The sequence below is a fragment of the Tachysurus fulvidraco genome, chromosome 20 (assembly GCF_022655615.1).
Source record: "Tachysurus fulvidraco isolate hzauxx_2018 chromosome 20, HZAU_PFXX_2.0, whole genome shotgun sequence".
Lineage (NCBI taxonomy): Eukaryota > Metazoa > Chordata > Actinopteri > Siluriformes > Bagridae > Tachysurus > Tachysurus fulvidraco.
The window spans coordinates 5,372,510-5,392,752 of NC_062537.1; the positions used below are offsets into that span (position 1 = coordinate 5,372,510).

General features: G+C 45.3%; 1 protein-coding gene across 3 annotated transcripts in view; it reads right to left on the reverse strand.

Moving 5' to 3' along the window:
• Positions 1–206: 206 nt before the first annotated feature.
• The window catches only part of zswim6 (zinc finger, SWIM-type containing 6), a 55,580-nt gene continuing 35,543 nt past the window's right edge, over positions 207–20,243 (reverse strand). For 2 of the 3 annotated variants that reach the window (XM_027139406.2, XM_027139408.2), the window contains exons 4-14: positions 20,036–20,186; positions 15,223–15,402; positions 14,051–14,227; positions 13,351–13,497; positions 12,112–12,249; positions 8,368–8,634; positions 6,151–6,286; positions 3,215–3,372; positions 2,500–2,663; positions 2,310–2,391; positions 207–2,052 (exon numbers count right to left, since the gene is read on the reverse strand). In XM_027139406.2, the coding sequence (XP_026995207.1) occupies positions 1,187–2,052; positions 2,310–2,391; positions 2,500–2,663; positions 3,215–3,372; positions 6,151–6,286; positions 8,368–8,634; positions 12,112–12,249; positions 13,351–13,497; positions 14,051–14,227; positions 15,223–15,402; positions 20,036–20,186 (2,466 nt within the window). In that variant the 3' untranslated portion in view covers positions 207–1,186. The remainder of the gene's footprint in view (positions 2,053–2,309; positions 2,392–2,499; positions 2,664–3,214; positions 3,373–6,150; positions 6,287–8,367; positions 8,635–12,111; positions 12,250–13,350; positions 13,498–14,050; positions 14,228–15,222; positions 15,403–20,035; positions 20,187–20,243) is intronic. The other variant, XM_027139407.2, reaches the window with a different exon arrangement.

Sequence of the window (20,243 nt, forward strand, 5' to 3'; positions counted from 1 at the left end):
CAAACACTGTGCCCTGTACAGTTCTGCTGTTCGCCGGATACACAAACGTTTGTATATACATACAAAACCCGAACCCCTTTGTGGTTTCGACATACCAGTTGGATCATGCAGTTGGATAAGTGGCTCTGCATAGGTACCAGCATCCAAGCTCACTGCCCAATTCCAGCCCCTGAAGCAAGGCGCGCTTTTTTTTTCTTCTTTTTTTAATTTTTAGTCCCTCTGATATGTTTCGTTTTAAACCAAGGTACTGCAGCTTCAAGTATTTTGCATTACATAGAATATTCTTTTATAAATTAGTTAATGTATACATTTTTTTTCAATATTCAGACATATACTATCATATATACAGTACAATAAAATGCTCTCATTCTTTCTCTCTCTCTCTCTTTTTTTTTTTAAAACCATGTTCATTTTTCTCTTTTTTTTTTCCTTTTTTTCTTGAGAAATCCCTGAGAATGTATGTCGACAGTCGCGAAGTTTCCACAAGCGCAAGCTCAGCAGGGTTTTCAGGAGGTTCTGTGAGCGTCTGTGTATATGGGACATGCTTATGGAGGAACAGCACTGCAAAGCCACACAATGAGCCTGGTACGAGGAAAGAAATAAAAACGAAACCAACCCAAAACAAACAAAGAGAAGGAAATGAAAAAAAGTAAAAATGTCCCAAACTGGTTCTTTAAGTTGTTTTTCATCGTATTGAACACTTTAGTACACTGATAACGTTTAAACGGTTTAGGAAGGGAAGGGGGTAAAGCTGGAGCCATACGAGGTACTTTTCACTTAGGATGGAGGTGCTTTGTTTGGTTTAAAGCCATATTTCTTTCTCTTTGAGGCTGTGAATGTTGACATATCTGGAGTGCTATGTGGGCTTTCGCCACTGAACAACATATACTCAGTGTAAACCAAAACGTTTCTTTTCTTTCCTCACTCTCTCTCTCGCTCTCTCTCTCTTTCTCGTGTTTGCTCTCACGTACTTCCATACAAATAAAGGGAAACACACAAAACTTTCACAATGTGACAATTTTTCCTTTTTTTTTTTTTCTGCAAACTAAAGAAAGTCTATACATATAATACCGGTGTGGCTTTTAACGTTCTTTCTGTTTGTGTTCCGCTTTTTCCTTCTTGTTGTTTTTCGTTTAGAAAGAGGGAGACTTGAGTCAAAAAAAAGGGAAAGGGAGACCTTCTGGTATCAACCGAACCTCTCGCGGACGAGCATCATGAGTTTCTTCTTGCCCTTGTAGATCTGTTTTAGGTTGTCGATGAACTGTGCAAACTGCACGTGGCCATCGTGCGCCATGAGGAAAGTGTCACGCGCCTTCCCCAAGAACTCGATGAACTCGCCGTAGTGGCGCGGGCTGATGTGCGTGAGTCGTGAGTGCGTTGTGTTGATATAGGCTCCGATTGTGGCGTCCAGTAACTGGCGCAAAGGCGCCTTGTCCAGCGACATCAACTTGGGTGTGGTGTTTCGGCGCCCGTGCAGAGGCGGAGTTGGCACCGTGGCGAGTGTGCAGCGCCGCAAAATGTCTGAAAGCACTGTAGCACACTTGACACTCTTCACAACTAGTGGGATGATGGCGGCCAGTTCGCTTTTACCCAGAGAGTGGCTCAAAGCGCACGCCCACAGCACGTCGTTAATGGCCGGATGCGTGTCCTGGTTATAGGCCAGGCTCAGATGAGTCATGGCCAGTGTTGCCAGCTTATAGGCCCGTGCTGGATAGCCCCGGTGCTCCATGTAGCGTGCGATGGTAAAGAGCTGTGCGTGTGTCATGGCCGCTGGAGCCGCATCCAGAGCGATCTGGTAGGCCGTCTCGAACGCCGCGGGCTCCTTCTCACACAGAGTCAACGCTGACAACGCGCAGCTTGCTGGGTCTTTGACGGCGCACTGTAGCGCCAACGTCCGCGCGCTGCTCGCCAGCTTCTCCTGCTGCCTGGCGTCCAGACGCAGACGCGCTGCTGTGCTACTCGACAGCACCGCCGTCGCCACGATGCTCGTCGCCTCCGTCGGTGTAAACAGCGCAAACCAGCTCTGCATGATACTGTCCAGTGCGTACACACCTAAAAACACAGGACCAACACAATCATTAAACCGGACACAAAGCTGAAGGCTGTTCGTTTAGCAAAATAAAATAAAAAAAAGCATGTTTGACAGTTTTAATTCACTGTTTTGTGTTTGAGTGAATAATTCTTGAAAAAGTTGACAAGCTGATGATGATGATGATGATGATGATGTAAACTACACGGCGAAAGCATTTGATCAGTCAGACTGTGTTCAAGGTTCATCCTCTACATTAAACCATTAAACAAGAACTTACCAACTTCCGTGGCACAAGTGACTAACCATCGTACCATCTCTCGCCTTCGCCAGTTCAGAGTTGAGAGAGTCATCCGCATGACCTTTGAAGGAAGAGAGTGCACCGTCATGACTGAGACAGCCTCGAAGAGGAAAACGGAGCTGCTAATAATAAATAAGATAATGATGATAATAACTGAGTGGACATGTACCTGAAGGCCCAGCTCCAGGGACACTTTCAGCAGCGTGATGTCAGGCAGGCTGTCCATGAGCGTGGCTATTTTAAAGGCATCCTGTGCCAGTTTAAAGATGTGCGAGGACGAGTGGATGTTCTTCTGGATGGATTCTAATACTGTTTCCAACCTTCGAGCGTCACCTACGAGCAAACGGGACGGAAAGAAAACGATTACTTGTTAGCGACACCGAGAGGGAGTAAAGATAACGCTTTCCAAGACAGTATCTGTTACCGCAAATACGATAAGGCAAGAGGGTAAAAGGACAAGGTGGAGAGAGGAGGGGAAAAAAAACATGAGGCAAACAACTCTGCCTGAAACAAATTTGAATTCTACGATTTAAATTTCAAATTACTTCTTGTTTGTATCCTGAATGCAAGCAGTGACTATGGACAGCTTTTTTTTTTTTTATTCCTGTCCTTTTCCTATTAAGCCACCTACTCTCACACTCTCTCACACACACACACACAGAGTCAGCACCAGCATCACACACTCCTTGAATACAGGCATGGAGAGTCCCCTGCTTTCAGTGTTTACTTAAATATGAACCAGCTCAAATTCCCATTTGTTGTGAGAAGGAAATACGAATGTCCAGAATACGGTTTAGACAACAACAACAAAAAAAATGCAGTGTTGGAATACTGAATACTGTCAACCTGTACGTGATTGACAGCCGAGCTGGGCGGGGTCTAACCTTTGGCTGCAGTGAGCATGGTAGAGGCCAGCTCACACTGTTGGGACTCGATGTGGCTGATGGTGAACCATCGTGCGTAGCGGTTGGGCACGACGGACACTATGTTGTGAGGCCGGGACATGTCTCCGGAAGGAGCGACGGCTTCCATTACTGGTAACCTGGAAGAAGAAGAAAAAAACAAGCAATAAAGACTCTGCTCATTTTATCTGTCAAACACTGAACCATATAAGACGTTACATCCGCACACAGGACACCAGAAACAAGTGAACAAGGTCAGCAGCTTCATAACACCACACTGAAGTCAACAGGAAGTGTGAAGGGTTTCATTCAGTGTTGCATAATGAATAAATCAAGTGCGAGTACACTCGTGGTGCATTTATCCAGTGGATTGAAATCCATGAACGCACACATCACATTGGTTTACGCTCACCCTGCAAGATGGCATCCTGGGCTTTGGGTTATACTTAGATACGGTGTGGGCTTGCTGTAGAGAACTTGGCATCACTCTAGATGATTGTTCAAGTGAAATCCAGCCACAGACACACGACTGTGTCCATGTAACCTGAATAAGCAGGTAGATGTGTTTGTGCATTTGCCTACAATAAGGGGAGTTGATATTTCATAAAAACGTATGTAACATTGCTCTTTTTTTTTTATACGTCTTGGTGGGAAAAACAATAAAATGATAGCAGGTGCTTAGAGCTCAGTGGTATCAGGGTCAGAAATGTCTTACGTATCCCACTTGTGTGTCTCTTGGTCATGGCTCGAAACTTGACTCTGTAAACTGTCTTGAGCAAAAGGCTGAACTTTTCACCTGCACCACAAGAGCAGTGCAGACCCCTCAGCTCTAAAAGACCACGCTGGACCACTAACAATGGAAAAGGACAGAGCTAAAGTTGGAGAAGGAGAAAAAGGAAAAAAAAAGAAAAAAGAAAGCCCTTAGCCTGGAGGTGGCCTAGGGCACGGCCCTCACACAAAGAGCCGGGCTCTTTAAGGAGCCGCTGCAGGGAGGCCGGTCATTTGGATCTCCGTCCTTTATCAAATATCGCTATGAGGGCAATAGTAAATTGCTCTTGACGCACAGCCAATTGGTCCTGCTGCCCTGCTTTACGGCCGTGGCTTAAGAGGCTACATGGCTCACTTTCAAGTACGAACCGAGAGAATGTTTTTCAGATGACTTGCAAGGAAACAAGAAACAAACCCTAAAATGTTTACATCGCACCATTGCAGAGAGCGTCGGTAAACTGGCCGTTGCAGGCATTCAGGCACGCTGGGCCGCTCCATATAAAAAGCCTACTTCTGAATCTAAAAAGGGTGAAGCTTTAAATATCCTGACACAACAGCCTGAGAGGTTACTGTATGAATATATAACCGAGACCATGCGCTGTGCTATAAATAATGAGACGAACTGCACGTCACCCAGAAAGGCACATGCGTGTAAAAACCGTGTATTAAAGCATGGCGTTAATTTCATACGTGTCTGTAAAGGGGAACGTGGGATACGGAGATCAGGAAGCTGTTATTTGGATGGCAGATTCTTTTTATAGAGCGAGTCAATACTGAGCCTCGGGCTGCTGCTGCTGCTGCTGCACCTAAATTTAGGTGGAGCTCACTTTGATTCAATTCGACTGCAAAGCTGCAGTAAATACAATCTCATCTCAGTGCAACACAATATTGTCCTGGTTTGGGTTTTACGCTTGGAACAGAAATCGAACTGATTATGTAGAAGCTGTACTTTCGAAAAGAAAGTGTTTGGCTTTCTCATAAAATAAATAAACCAAAAAAAAAAAAAAAATCACCACTGTCCTGGTTTTGGTTACCTTTATATTCTAAGCGCTTTGGACCCCCAAAACGAGTGCTGCTTTATATAGACCACAACAGCAGGCTGAAACGACTCATATGCAGCCGCAGAGGCCAAGTACGAGAGCGTTGTTACAGGCAGGGCTTCAGACGAACATAGTAATGCTCTTATCTTGGGATGAAAATGTAACGTTTAAAACCTGCATCTAGACTCTGCAGTTTGAAAGACGAGCTTAGGTGAGTGAAATAAAAGCGAAATATAGGCGCTAGATCGTTTTTTTGGCTTCCACCTACAGAAATCAATCGTTATAGAAACGCACTGCATGAAACTAAGCTACTCGTGCTGTTCTGGCCTTTGAGATCTTCGATCACGAGAACGTGTGTGTTCCAGAGCGCAGTGGTCAGGGAGGGGTCTGGGTTTTTTTTGTTTGTTTGTTTGTTTGTTTTTTAAATGAATAAAGAAATGATTGTTACAGCAGTGGAAATGCAGTGCACCGCTGTGAAGCGTATTGTATTTCTGACTGAAGTATTAGTTATTACCCTGTTTGGCTGGTCACTTGAAGTGAATGGGTTTAAATATCACGTGTGCTTTAGCACTCGAAACGATCCACTTCTGCTAAGGTCGGAGTCTGACTCGTGTGCTGTCTGCTGAACTCTACAGGTGTGGATTTGAATTTTGTGCCTTAGTGTTAGTCTGTGTGCCTCGTTACTGAAAAGTCGACACGATGCCTGGGCTACGTATACACACATACACACGCTTTTCCACAGGAGGGGAGTTTAGGAGGCCACTTTCCTGTCCAAAATTAGACTCGCTACTTTACTTATTATTCCCACTTTTTTTTCCTTTTCCCTGAAACTCATTTTCAGCGGCAATGAATTATTTAGCACGTTTTCAAGCAAAATGGCACCATTCTGATTAAACAGTGTGCCAGATAATCTCACACACACACACACACACACACACAGGTGATAGGGAAAGGGGAGGGCTAAGTGACAGACAGAGAGAGGGGGCTGGGATGGGAAGCCATGCTGTTTTCTCTTGGTGCTGCAGACGCAACATCTTTCAGAGGAAGGAAAGGGAAGGCTTGGAGTGTGTGTGTGTCTGTGTGTCTGTCTGGGTGTGTGTATACACTTACCGCATTGCTCTCAGTGCAATTTTGTATGCCAATTCGGCATCGTGAGGTAGGAGGGAGGTGAACAGATACTTGGCAAACGTGTGCATTGGAACACTCTCTCTGCAGATGATTTCTCCCAAACCACTGTAGGGCCCACCTGTAGGAAGAAATTCATATACATACACACTTGAGCGTCTAAAAACACACACAAACACACAAGATCTACTTTTTGCACATTACTTTAGTGTAGCGGCTGCCGTCTGAACAGACTTCTCAGGACATTTGATTATACACATGGAAAGCAAGCACACAAATGAAAGGAAAGGATTTACTTCTGGAAAGAAAAAAGAAGAAAAAAAAATGGCACTTTTATGAAAAGTACTTCTACACTTATCACTTGCTCTTTCTGGGACGGCAGGTTGCCACTTAGGGGGGTATTTTTTCCCCCCACAATTTAGTCATCCGTAAACCGAAGGTATGGATTCAGGACTGAGTCACTGATCTATGGCATGATTTAGGGCTATTTTTCTAATACATCCCTTAAAAATCTCAGATCTTCCTCTGGTGCGAGGTCAGAGTCGAATCTCAAAGGACAAAGGAAGAGTGCGTTCGTCAACTCCAGAGCGTACGTGTGGCATAGTTACTGCTTTCATTCGTTAATCTTCAGTAAAATGCTTTATCTGGGTCAAGGTTAAGGCAATTTCTGTTCCAGCTTGAGATTTGTCCAGTAGAAACAATTGCAAATGATGATAACGTCAGGAGCAAGCTGGACTGGTTTGGCGGGCATGGGGAGGATTTTGGGGAATGGGCAGGAATTCGGTTACGCTACCTTGTAACCTGCGTCCCACTCACTCAACACACACACACACACACACACACACACACTCAACACACACACACACACACACACACACACACACACACACAAGTAAAAGTACATAGCAGTGTCACAGCTTAATTTCAAGAAACGGAAAGAGTCATCCATTTGTTACAGGAGGAAACGTTTTCCAGTTGCAGCTGTAACTCGGGCCGAGATGTTGTGACTCCACACAGCATCAGTGCTAATCTGTTTAGGGTTGATTTGTTCAGGCCGCGTTTCTTTTCTTCTCATTGCCAAACCAGATGAAAGTGTGAGCCCACTTTCAAGTAGGTAAATGACCCCCCCCCACACCACCCCTCACCCACACACTGCCCTACAAGATCCACTGCCATGCCAGAAGCCATATGTGAGGGCTTTGTTTCTTCTGTCATTAGATTATTTAGATTACTTTCTACCGAGAGGCCCTCGACCGCAGGCCACATCACACACAAACACACACACACACATATATATCCACGCACAATGGGCCATGGTAACAATGTACTCAAGCCCCTGATACACACAACAGTTTATGGGAAACACAAACACTACAGCAATCACACAGCCAAGCGGAGACAGAGACACACAAACGCTCAAGTAAAAATACAACCACAAACAAACAGTGTGAGCTACACCAGAGACACAGCTGAGAATGTTGAGTGTATTAGAGCGAGACTCTGGTAATAGGTTCTCTCCATTCATGCATGCTTTTCCTGTTTGCACTGCCCATGTGACGGCTACTGGCACGGGCCAGGTGGAGGGAGGGAGAGTAAACGAAAAAGGGAGGCAAGGAATGAGAAAGGGATGCAGCGCGGCCTGTTTATCAGCTTCCTTCCCTTTTTCATAAAGAGGTAGTGGCACTCGGAGCGAGGCTGACTGCAGTGGCCATTTTGCATTCTTTCCACATTCACCACTGGTGCAGCAAACGGCCCTGACACCGCACTCCCGTCAACTGCTCAGAGATCGAGCGCACGAGTTCAAATTCAGCTGGATAGAGAGTTGGGGGGGGGGGGGGGGGGGGGAGTGAAAAGTGGCAGGCAGTACGTTTCCACGTTCCTGGAATTAATTGGCGATATGGTTTAACCTTGCCGGAAACTTGAAAGGTATTTTGCATGATGAAGGAGGCTGGGGAGCTTTTGCTGAAACGGCCCCTGAGGCCCTGCAGGATTCCATTTTGTTTTTTGCAAAACAAAGCGCTTTGTAAATCATCGTGCCTTGATATCGGAACGCGGCCAAAAAATGCTTGCTATGCTAATAAAACAAAATTACACAAATTAGATCATGCTAATTCCTCCCCCACCAGCTTCCACAGCCACATCCCCTGCCTTCTCTGTTGGGTGGCACAGTTAAACAAAAACAACAACAAACTCGGCACTCACTCTCGAGCAGGAGCACGGCTTGCTTGCGGAAGATCTTGACCAGCGTGTCATCCAGCTCCACCTCCTGCAGCTTGGCGATGAGGTGCTCCTCGTTGCGGCACACTTTCTCCTGGGCGTACAGGCCTTCGGGCATGATCCTCTGCTGCCCGAGGCCCATGAGAGCCGTCTCCACAGCCAGCGCCAGGTAGGACTCTCCCTCCTCCAGGAAGCGACGTGCCGTGGGGAACATATGCACATCGCCGTGCTTACTGGAGCTCGTCGTGCCTGCTGGTGGAGATGACATGGCTTTTAACAACGCTATAATTTGGAGATTCCTCGAAAATAAGGTTGCTACATATAGTGTACGCTTTCCATAGTCACGGCGCTCTGTAACGTTTGCTAAAGGGGCTTTTTATGGCAAAGCTATATTTACACACGGGTTTAAAATGAAATTTGCGGAGCATTTAATGTTTGGTTTAAAAGGACCCGCTGTGCCGACATAGTAGTGGAAGAAACTGAAAAATAGGTTTTAAATGTGAAAACCTGACCATTTTCTATGCATTTTCAATAAACTTGCTAAATCTAATTCACCAAAAGTCTAGAAAAAAAAAAAGAGCATTAATTCTCTCTCTCGGTGTAAACTTTAGCAATTAACAGTCCTTCTTCAGGCATTGTTTAAAGTGGCCGAGTATTCTGACACCAGTTCACCTCGGCACTGAGAGCTGCCTCGCAGGAGTTGGTGCCTGGCCTTGGTGCATCGTAATGAGGCACCGGAGAGGACCGAGCTTTCTCTAATGAAGCAGCTGTCTTTGCCAGGACACTGGCAAGCCATGCTCAATTACCCCTCTGAGCGAAGGAAAGAGTTTTGCTGGACTTGCAAAAAAAAAAACTGAACAGAGCCAGATAACAAAAAAAAAGAGGCTTAAATGCAGGTAAGGATGTTCTTAAAGCCCAGTTCCTCATACTCCACTGCTCTGTGGCTACATTGCCACACACTCCACTGCATCACGTACGTCCTCTCAGAACGATTTAAATCCACCCTTTTAATTGGCTGTGAAAGGGCCGGGCTCCGTGGAGACACTACTGCTCCAGTGTGTCAATGCCTGGTGAAGGAAAGGAGAGCTTCAGGCTGGCACTGAAATTAGGCCTGGATCACCCGAGAGTCCTCTGCTGTGAGCAGCTTCACAGTATAAGAGAGCAAATCCCACTTAAACACCCATAAATTCACCAAAAATATCTAACCTGCATCCCACGGCTGTTTCCCCCCGTCTGCATCACGTAACCATTATCTTTAATATAAGAAGTGCTCTCGGACTCGGCGTCGGAGATTATTCATTAGCACTGATGCTAGCTCATTTGGGGATAATTGTGAGCAGGATCATAATGTTTTAATGATGCCTCTTTGGATTGGGGGTGCCTGACCCCAGGAGGGTTTAACGTGCTAATCACGCAGAAGGGCACACAACCAGACGCTGAGGCATCATGCACACACACCTCTGCTTACCTCCCTCCCTCCTCCCTCCTCTTTCCCATACTGCTAATAAACCAGGGATCTACTTCAAAGCAATGTGGAGAGGACATTAAGCAGCTAATGCCTTGGGCAGGACTGCTAGCCAGCGAGTGGGTGGAGATGATGCTGGGGTTCAGTAGTTAGAACTGCCTGTTCTAGTCTGAGAGAAAGTTATTTAAAAAAAAAAAAAAAAAAAAAAAAAGCACAGTGGACGAGTTTGCCACTAAAACCATGATTTAGGGATCCTTCAGAGGCTGGAGCCAGTACAACATGGCTGCTGCCGGAGATGAAGGGAGCATTCGTACCCATTGGATGGTGCCAATCGAGAACTTTGAGGCCCCTGAAGGCGGCAATAAGGCGTAATTACGGTGCTGGTGATCGTGATCCGGCCATCTCGCCAATCAAAGCTCATGAATAAGAGATGGGGAACAAAAAACATTAAAATTAAAACGCATTAAAAATGCAGGGGGAAAGAATGCAGTCGCTGACATGTGCGCCAGGATTAAAAGAGCCTCTTCTCAGTTTGGCTCGGTTACACAAAGCGGTGCACGAGCGAGCGCTGAACCGCAGCACATGAGGGTTAATTGGAGACGGGTGGATCACTGCAGAGGTACAGTAACTCTACTAGCAATCTGGGAAGTAACGTAGATAAATGTTTTGTTAAATATAAGTCGTGTGAATTAGGACAGCACATAAAAGCCTGTGTGTTTTATTTTACAATAAACGTTTGAGCATTGTATCTTCATTTTAAAAATATTCGAAGATTCAGTTAATTTAAGCATAAATAAATAAATAAATAAATAAATAAATAAATAAATAAATAAAAAATCAAATATCTTGTGAGGCAAAAGTAAATACACCCTACATTTATTTGTATTTAAAATAGATATTACTACCTACAGGTGCAAATTGTTAGAACATTGGTACAGAGCATTTTGAAGGAGGTTTTTCTTATTTAAACCTCAGATTTTTAGTTTGGTTTGCTCTTAATTGTTAAAGTAAGCGGTATCAATGGTGCGATCCAAAGAGCTCTCTGAGGCCTTCAGAAAGAAGATTTGTGATGCTTAAAGAAGTCTCCAAAAACCCTAAAACACCATCACTGGACCTACAGCAAGCGCACGTATCTACACTCAGAACGAGATTGCACAACTGAAGCTTGCCAAAGAACAAAAAGACAAATGCCAAGACATCAGGAACAACATGCTTCAGACAGATGAGTCGAATGTTGAATTATTTGGAGAACATAACCGAGGGCATGTTTGGCCTAGCTGTGAAACCTGGAGCTGGAAGTGTTATGGTTTGGAGATGCTTTACTGCAGCAGGACCTGGCCAGATCATCACCATAGGATCCGCTATGAATTCTATATCATAACAGAAGGTGCGTCAGGACCACGAGAGCGTCCGTCAAAAAAATTTTAACTGAAGTGAACTGGACCTTGAAACATGACAATGACTCAAATAAATACCAGTAAATCCACCAAGGACTCGCTGAGCAGCACAAAAGTCTAGAGAATGCTGGAACGGCCAAGTGAAAGCCTAGATCTAAGTCCTATTGAGATCCTGTGTGGCGATTTGAAACGATCTGTGCGTGTAAGAAACCCCCCAAACATCATACAGCTGAAAGAATTGTGCATTGAGGAGTGAGGGGAACGTTCTTCCAGTTGGTGTCAGAAACGAAGATGGCTACAAGAAATGTCTCACTAGCTATTAGGACACACGGTTCATGAACTTTGTCCTCAGTTGAAATTTATTGATTTCCTTTGTTTAATAAGAGAAAAAAAACCCAAAAAAGATTGTTGTTTACATGCAATAACATCACTTTCATCTACAGGTACAAATTAAAACAAGATCAAAAACTGACATGTTGACATTTCTTAATAAAGAACTGAATATTTAATGCGGTGTCCTAATTTTTTTCACACGATATATATGTGTGTGTGTGTGTGTGTGTGTGTGTGTGTGTATATGTATAATATATAAAACCCCACTGACCCCATCAGCTGAGCTTGCATCATAAAGAAGAGCATCATTAGATTTTTATGGATGTTTATTACAGCTGTGACTACATTACAGTGAACCGTTTATGAATGTTTCTGTTCATGAGGCCTGGCACCAGGCTGGGGGACTTCTGAGGAAGGTGTTTGGAGGCAGGTGTGTGTATGTGTGTGTGTGTGTGTGTGAGAGAGAGGACACGTCATCTTCAGGTGCTGTAGTGAGATGCTGTATCAGCTGTTCGTGATTGTGTTTGTTTGTACCTGAGAAGTCTGCTGAGCTCTCGTCGATGCCACGAGCCGACTCCATCAACGTGCTGAACAGCGTGCCGATGGGGTCCAGCGGGTGACCCACCCAGCCCTCCAGATTTGTGATGGAGGTCATCCCTTTATAGAGCGTTTCTAGAGAAGGAGAGATTGACGAGTGTTACTGTACTGTCCTTTAAAGACCATGAGTGTGTGTGTGTGTGTGTGTGTGTGTGTGGGTTTATAGTGCTATAGTAATTGCATGGAAATCTAACTATAAATGGGTGTAAAAACCCCATTGTTCTATCCTGTGGATTTAATCACTACGGTATGGAAAACTGCAGTCGTTGGAACAGCACGGCCCGTTGAGTCTGTACAGACGCACACACCCGTGATGTCTAGTCATTTTTACTGTAGACTTTCTGATGACGTTTCGTACGCATGTAGTAACTTCAGCTCATCACGCTAAGCGCCCCTTCGGCAGACGATAGACAAAGATTTCTGCACGTCTGGCATGCCTGGCTTTGGCGCAGACGAACCGCCCGACTTTTCAGCACGGCTTTGGCTTTGTTTTGCGAAAGGACAATGGCGGGCACCTGATAGCCGCGAATGCCTCCGATCCTGCAGCTCTTGTGCAAATCACTGCGATGGCACTTTACATTCTGGCCAGTGAGCCGCCTCATTTGAATGTGAACAGCGCTCGTGCGCTAGTCCCACAACAGGTAGTCATTTGCATTTAAATGCAATTGACCCCAATAACAGTGGGCATAAGTGGACATTGTAGCTTTAGGGGGAAAGAAGAAAGAAAGAAAAAAAAAACCTGCCCAAAAAACAATCCTAGAAATGGACACGCCTTCCCACAAACACACACACCATCAAAAGGAATGATTGATTACATCAGGCTGAGACGGAGAGACATTTTTCACCACGAAGCCATCTTCAATTTGTCCTGGTGTCACGATGTGATACCTTTACAGGACGCTTGCTTGCTTGATGGATGCTGCATGTCGCTTCTCAGCGGTGATCGGACATGATCCGAATATTCAACTACAAAAACCGGCATTAAGAGAACAGTACACTCAAAATGCAAATACAGCTAACGACGCATGACCTCATTTGCATCATGCTAACCGGCACAGGCTCTCACTCTCGCTTGCTCGCTCTCACTCTCTCGAGAAAAAAGTTTTCCTTTACGTCGCGCTTCACTGTGAGGAACCAGCGCCGGCCCGAGCAGCACCGGCATGTGGAGCAGCTCACCGTTTTTGTGCTTCCTAAAAAACTCCAGCTGTTTCTGCTGCTGTCTGCGCAGGGTGTTGACGATGGCGATGGCCAGACGCAGAGCCTCTCGCGGGTAGCCGTGCGATCTCAGGGCATCTACCCGGGCACAGGCTGTGGGCACATGCTCTGGGTGGAGGGGAGAAAAATAAATAAATAAATAAACAAAACAATAAATAAATGTATCAGGAGAACAACCAGCATCCTGTATGAAGTGGCTCATTTTGTGAACAGGGACTAACTTATCTGACTGGCTGACTAACTAATCCTGCTTGAAGTACCGGTATTGTTCTGTTGTTGTAAAGTACAGTGTGAAAAACAATTTCTAAGTCCTGCCTGGCGTTAATGAATGGTAATGATGACATTTACAAGGCGAGGACGGTCACGTCAGCGGAAATTGAGTCATCGGTGTCAGTGCGAAGCTCCTGTACATATTACCCAATCCTCCCACCACCTCCCCCCCTCTCTTTAGCCTGGCCTGTTCTACAGAAGTTCAGTAAGGCTCTTAAAGAGCGTTAAAGGGCGGTGTTTTTATTTTAAATCCTGCAAGCATATCTTGTGGGGGTGGGGGGTGGGGGAGAAATACTTTCCCCTCCATCTCACTTTTTTGTTTTGGGATACGACAAAAACAGAAGCGAGTCAGCACAGATGTCTTGTATCCCCGGGCTGTGGAGCTGCTTACCGTGCCAGAGGGGCCAGCCGCGCGAGTCGAACAGGGAGTTCTCAGTGCTGTCGTGGTAGCAGTAGTTGGTGTAGAGGTCATCACTGATGATGTGCTGCAGGTGGCTGTCCTGCCAGTGGAGGTCACAGGCCTCGATGGCTCTGGTGAACACCGTCCGGTGAGGCCGAGTGCTCGAATCTGAAGCGGAGAGAGAGAGAGAGAGAGAGAGAGTAAGTGGGAAGGTCATGGCAGTGTTAATCTCAGTGCTCGGCGAGGCACTGGTCTGCAGTCCTAAGCTTTTAAAACTTTTGTATTTTTTCCCCCTTTTTTATGGCAGGTGTAGACAAAACAATCCTGTCGGCTACGACACGGGTGGAGCAAACAGAAGGCTTTTTATTTTAAACTATAAGCAGAAATGAAAAAGAAAAGCATTTAGCTAGCAAGCGAGCCTACTTACTGTAACACAAGACATTACATCAACAGCCTGTGAGCTTCCCCATTTATTCTACTGGGGTATGTTTTCACCTCATAAATGCTGCTTATCGTTTTTTCCCTTTACAGGACTGCGGATCTTTTTTTAGTTCTCGCGTTGCCGTTCGTAAAGGTTATCTACAGCACGCACTTCATGTGAGATCACGTTACATTACTCTAAAGCCAAATGCAAGGAGAAGAAGAAGAAAAAAGAGGAAAAGAAAGAGGGAGATAGAGGAGAGAGTTACAAGAGATGATGGATGGAGGCACAAAATAGCTTTAAACACAATAATAATTATGGTCCTGTAATAGCGCTCCTCCATATTCACGCTGCAGGCACAGCTCAGAAAACTCTGAACAAAGCAAAGCTCTGCCTTGGAGATATCATTGCTCACAATTATTAGAGAGCGGAAATGAATATTTATAACAAAAGACTCCTTAAAGACATTTTAGCCCTTACAAAAGCACAAAACTTTCATTAGAGGCTCTTCGTTTAATTCTGCCGTGGGTTAAGAATTGCAAAGTGAATGCAAAAAAAGTAAAAATAAAAATGCACGGAGGAGAAGGGGAAGAAGGACGAGGAGGAGGAAGAGGAGGAATTACGCCGTTCAATTAGACCCAGAATGCCCAATAAATTGGAGGCAGAGTTCTGGAGTGATTAGAGGCTGATTTTCGTCTCCACACACTCCTGAACATGTTCACACACACACACACACACACACCTTGGTTGGCGTGGGCACCTTGAGGCAGAGCGTTGGTCAGATTGGGCAGCTCGTTGCCATGGTTACCATCCTCCCAGGGGCAAACGTCCACACCGTTCCACTTCTTGAGCTGCCGGAGCCACGAGGCCTTCTGCTCAGACTTACAGTGAGGATTCAGCACGATGCACATCCACAATGCACCTAGAGAGAGAGAGATATGGTTAGAGCAGAAACAAACAAGAGAGAGAGAGAGAGAGTGAGAGACAGAGAGAGAGAGAGAGAGAGAGAGAGAGAGAATGCACACAGGACACAAAAAGAGATGGATGGCAGAGAGGAAAGGGAACAAAAAGAGGAAAAGGAGAGGCAAAGCAAGTGAGAAGATGAGTGAGAAAGCAGGGGGAAGGAAGGGATAGTCAGCAGATCTTTCCCTATAATCCCTTCTTCTCGTCTCTACTTTCCTTCCAAAAACATGAACCTAATGAGTACACACACACACACACACACACACACACACACACGATGTCCCTTCAGAGCTTGAATAGATCAGAGATGATGTCTGCTACAGATTACGTTTTATTCACTTGATCCTCAAATTCCTTCAGACACAAACACAGAACTAGGTCATGTGACCGCTCGAATGACAAAGTCCAGCTTTAACCATCTCACAGAAGCCTCGGTGCTAAAGCTAACGTCCCGAGCTGGCCGGCGTTCTCGTTCCCTTCCTCTGTTAAACATGCTAATCTGTTCTGCGCTCATTAGCACTCCTGCTGTAATTGTCTTGTGTGTGTATTCTCTGAAGGATCCGCAGGTCTGACACGCTGCGCTGGATTCTTTTTAGGGGTCAATTAGAGACGACGGGCATAAAAATCTATAATGGATATTTCGCATACGGCTGAGGACCTGGAGGGCCGTGCAGAGCAAGATGGAAGGTATAAAAGGTAGATGACTAGCAGGAAGTGTGTGCATGTTTTTACCGACAGTGCAAACATCTTTCACCTAATAAACAGAAAGGGAAAAAACCCAAAAGTAATAAAATTGGGGGAGAGAATAATTAAGATCCAAACGCAAAAAAGAAAAAAAAAAGAAAAATATGTAAATATAGAAACTTATTTTATAAGATAGAAATAAATAAAAACAAAAATAAGTATAATCAGAAACGTATACATTTTTCTTCATCTGCATAATTTGTGCATTTGTTGTGATGTCACGTGTTTCATTCAAGCAGTAAACAGTGCGCAACACTAACTAACTAACTAACCAACTAACAAAAGGTGATTTTCTTGAACATGATTCTTTGTCAATGTGATCAGACAAAATCTCTGTCTGTTTTTAAAACCTGACCGATGAAAAAGGTTCTCACACAATTGTGGACTCGTCCCTAAAGGCAGATGGCAGACGGATCCACATCCAGATCCACTCAGACTCCACCGTTATCCCCCAGAAATTCTCTGGTGGTGGGCAACTCGCTAAGAGGTTCTACATCCCACCAACACCAACAAACTAAAAATGACAGAAAGTGTTCTTAGTGAGCGCTGGATCGATAGTCTCTCTCTCTCTCTCTCAGGGTTCAGACCTGCTCGCGTCCCCCAGGCTGGCCGTCTCAGGCGTCGGTCGGAGCCGTACGTCATGCGGCCGCTGCATTAGGCCGTGATGGATGGATCCCAGCGTGAGGCTCATGCAATACAGATCATGTAGGAAGGTTTAATCACTCCCAGAGCGTGCCACAATAACACACAGAGGATACCTGCAGCGGCCAGAGCGCACGGGGAGACGAGCCGAGAAGAAATACGATGTCAGAGGAACAATTAGAAGGGGGACAGACAAAGGGGTTAGAGAGAGACAGAGACAGAGAGAGTAGAGGTAAAAATAAAAAAGTGTGAGGGAGGAATGAAGAGAGGAAATATAGAAGAGATGATGTGAAGGGAAGGAGGGGGAGGGGAGGGGAGAGGAGAAGAAGAAAGCTGGTGCGCCTTTTGTTTGGGCATCGAGGACAACAGAAGGAAGGGAGAAAGTGCAATCGGGACACGCCATCGCAGCTCCTACGCTGGAATAAACCATTTCCAAGACAGAAGGGTGATGGACAAAAAAAAAAAAAAAAAGGACTTACAACTGAGAGAACCTATATGTTATTTAAAAAAGGTTCAGCACTGAACACACACTTCTCTTTTACAACAGTTCAGGTGTCTTCTACAGAACAGGGGTCTACTTTAGTGAGTATACATCGTACGTCCGATGTGGGTCTGACGTCTGCACGGCATTTTGGCTTTTATTTCGAGATCTTGTTCGTGTTTTAGAGGAAAACGAGCGCAGCGCTGCTAGAACACACACTTCAGATGTCTTTAGTTAATTAGTTATTAACTGTTGAAATCATGCAGTTCCCTCTGACTGGCATGGGTCGGATACGTCTGCGGAAACAAATCGAGTCGGTTTGTTTATTTCTTTTTATTAAAATGATATTTAAGCGTCATTTAATCTGACGTCTTGACGATTTGCAGTGTTTTTTTTTAGTATTCCAACATTGCTACATGTATTATCTGTCATTTATTTATTTGAAATAAATAATAACTAACTATTAAAAGATTTAAAAAAAAAAAAAAGCTTTATCATGGGTTGATGTCAGGTCACCGTGTGTATTTGTTTCATGGCAGTTGTGTAACAGCTGGGTAAATCCTGATGCATCTGCTTTGGGTAAGGTTTTTTTGTTTTTTTAAACACATCATCGACCTATAATATTTTATAAAACTGCAGATACGCTGCTCCGCCTTTTCCTGTGTGACAAAATATAAACAGTATTGACAAATATAGTTCCGTGCCCCTTATCAGTGTGCGCCGTCACTCCCTGTCTAAACCTTTCATAATGAGAGGACTGGAGCGAGTTGCATATGGAATGGCGAGGCGAGGCGAGAGACAGCAGGACACCACGGCAGCTGTAATTCATTATGATGGAGATCAAGATAAGCCCGTGTGTTGGGGGGGAAATATAACGATGAGAATATTAAACAAGGTGCTGCATCGTAATCTGGCTCCTTCCGTGCTTTTACCTTCGTGCCGTCTCGCTCGGCAGAGTTTCCGGCCGCGAGGCTGGGTTAATGTAAAGGATTAGAGCCTGCTGCTGTAATTATGTCAGCAGAGACAAGTCGTGGCCTAATTCCTCACCCCCTCTCTGTGTCTTGTATCTGCTTGCGCTCTACTGAAACTCTGATGCCATCTAGATGAAAAGGCTTCTGTTTCACAGCAGCACAGATTAATTAAAACAATATTGAGCGTCGCTGAATATATTCACACGTGAATTCGAGCGCTCGCTTCCTTCCTCCTCCCTTGAGCTGCTGCTGCTGCTGCTTCTTTCACAGGGCCTAATCTGAGCCTTCGCTGCCCGTCTCCATCAACCTGCAGTCTCTCAGCCCTTATCACTACCCTGTACACACACACACACACACACACACAGCGTCCTTCACCAAACCCACCCACGCAGGCCTGTCTGAGGCAAATGTGCTTTTGTTCTCTTGACAAAAGAGGGAAACCAGAGGGAAACATGGCGGTATAAATCTGCACAGTAATCGCTCCCTTATTTCCATCGCCACTTCTTTTCTATCCTAGAAACCACCCCGCTCTCCCCTCTCCACCCCCCCACACCACCGCAGCTCCAACCTGACCGCCGGTGTCACATTAAGTGTCCGGAATTTAATGAAACAGTCTTAGCATTATCGCTCCTGTCAGAGGGCTGGAGATGGCGGAGGGGGAGCAGCCTTCATAACGAAGGCCTCTCCAATTACGGAGCTGACAGGACAAGCGATTCATCAGAGAGCGGGAAGACACAGGAGAGGGGAAAGACAAAGGTGGATCGGACACGGCCTTCTACTCCTTCCTGCTCTTTAATGAGACTTGCCCGGAGACAAAATGGCTGCCGAGGAGAGGGAGAGGAGACGAAAAGGATGGAGGCTGCATATCTGTTGTATGAGAAAGATCACTTTTAATGACTCGATCTCACAAACAATGAAATCCTGAATAAATACGTTTATGGATAATGATGTCATATTGTGAAAGCTTGGAGAAGGTTTCCGGTGCCCACACCTTTCAAATCCTCGACCGACCACTAACAAATTCTATACTGCAATATGGACAACATACAGGAAAGACAACAGACTCCCTTTTAGTCCTGAAAAAAAAAAAAGAGATTTGACGAGAACCCTCTCTACCCATGCCGAATCCTGATTTTCTCTCCTCGTGCCCAGGAACCCAGACTCTCTGTAATGTGCCTGCTGGCGAAACATGACGCTGCTTACAGCATTGGCAGGCGTGATGCTGTGGCAAGCCAGTCCCAATTTAAGTGATTACAAATCCATTCAATTTGAGCCACTTTCATTCCTGCGCTGCTTTTAACCCTTGTTGACGGTGATGTAGATGATGCAGATGATGTACGCGCTGAACTGTAAAGATGGAGTCCGGCCCGCTCCAGCCTCCAGAGCCTACATTACAGTATTGCATGCACAAAGCCCAGGGGTGGCCTTAAGTGGAAAAAGAATATGCAATATTGATCAGGAGCAAATGCTGCAAATGTGTAGGGCGGCAACGGAAGCGGCTTTGAGATGACGCTACGCTGTTAGCCGACGTTAAAACTAAAACCGACACAGCACAGCACAACAAAGTGCTTCTGAAATAGTCGAAATAAAACCATCTAACCTGAGTTACACAACCAACCCTGAACTATCTGATCATCCGGTCTCTACATCTTTTTTTTTTTTCCCCTTCTAACGGCAGGCTGAGGTCATCACTACCCCTTCATGACTGACTAAACTATAGGTGCACAAATAATTAAGTCCAACATTTGACTCACCGAGTTCGTCCCAGAGCTGGCGGTATTTGTCCGTCATGGTGGTGCCCTGCTGCCTCCACAGCGCCAGCCTCGGGTCGGCCATAAACTGCTCTGTGATCAGCGTCAGCATACGAGCCCCATTTGAATCACGCATTTTCAGCATCTCTCTCACCTGTGGACATCACACACACACACACACACACACACAATTTGTTTTAAGGATCCCTTA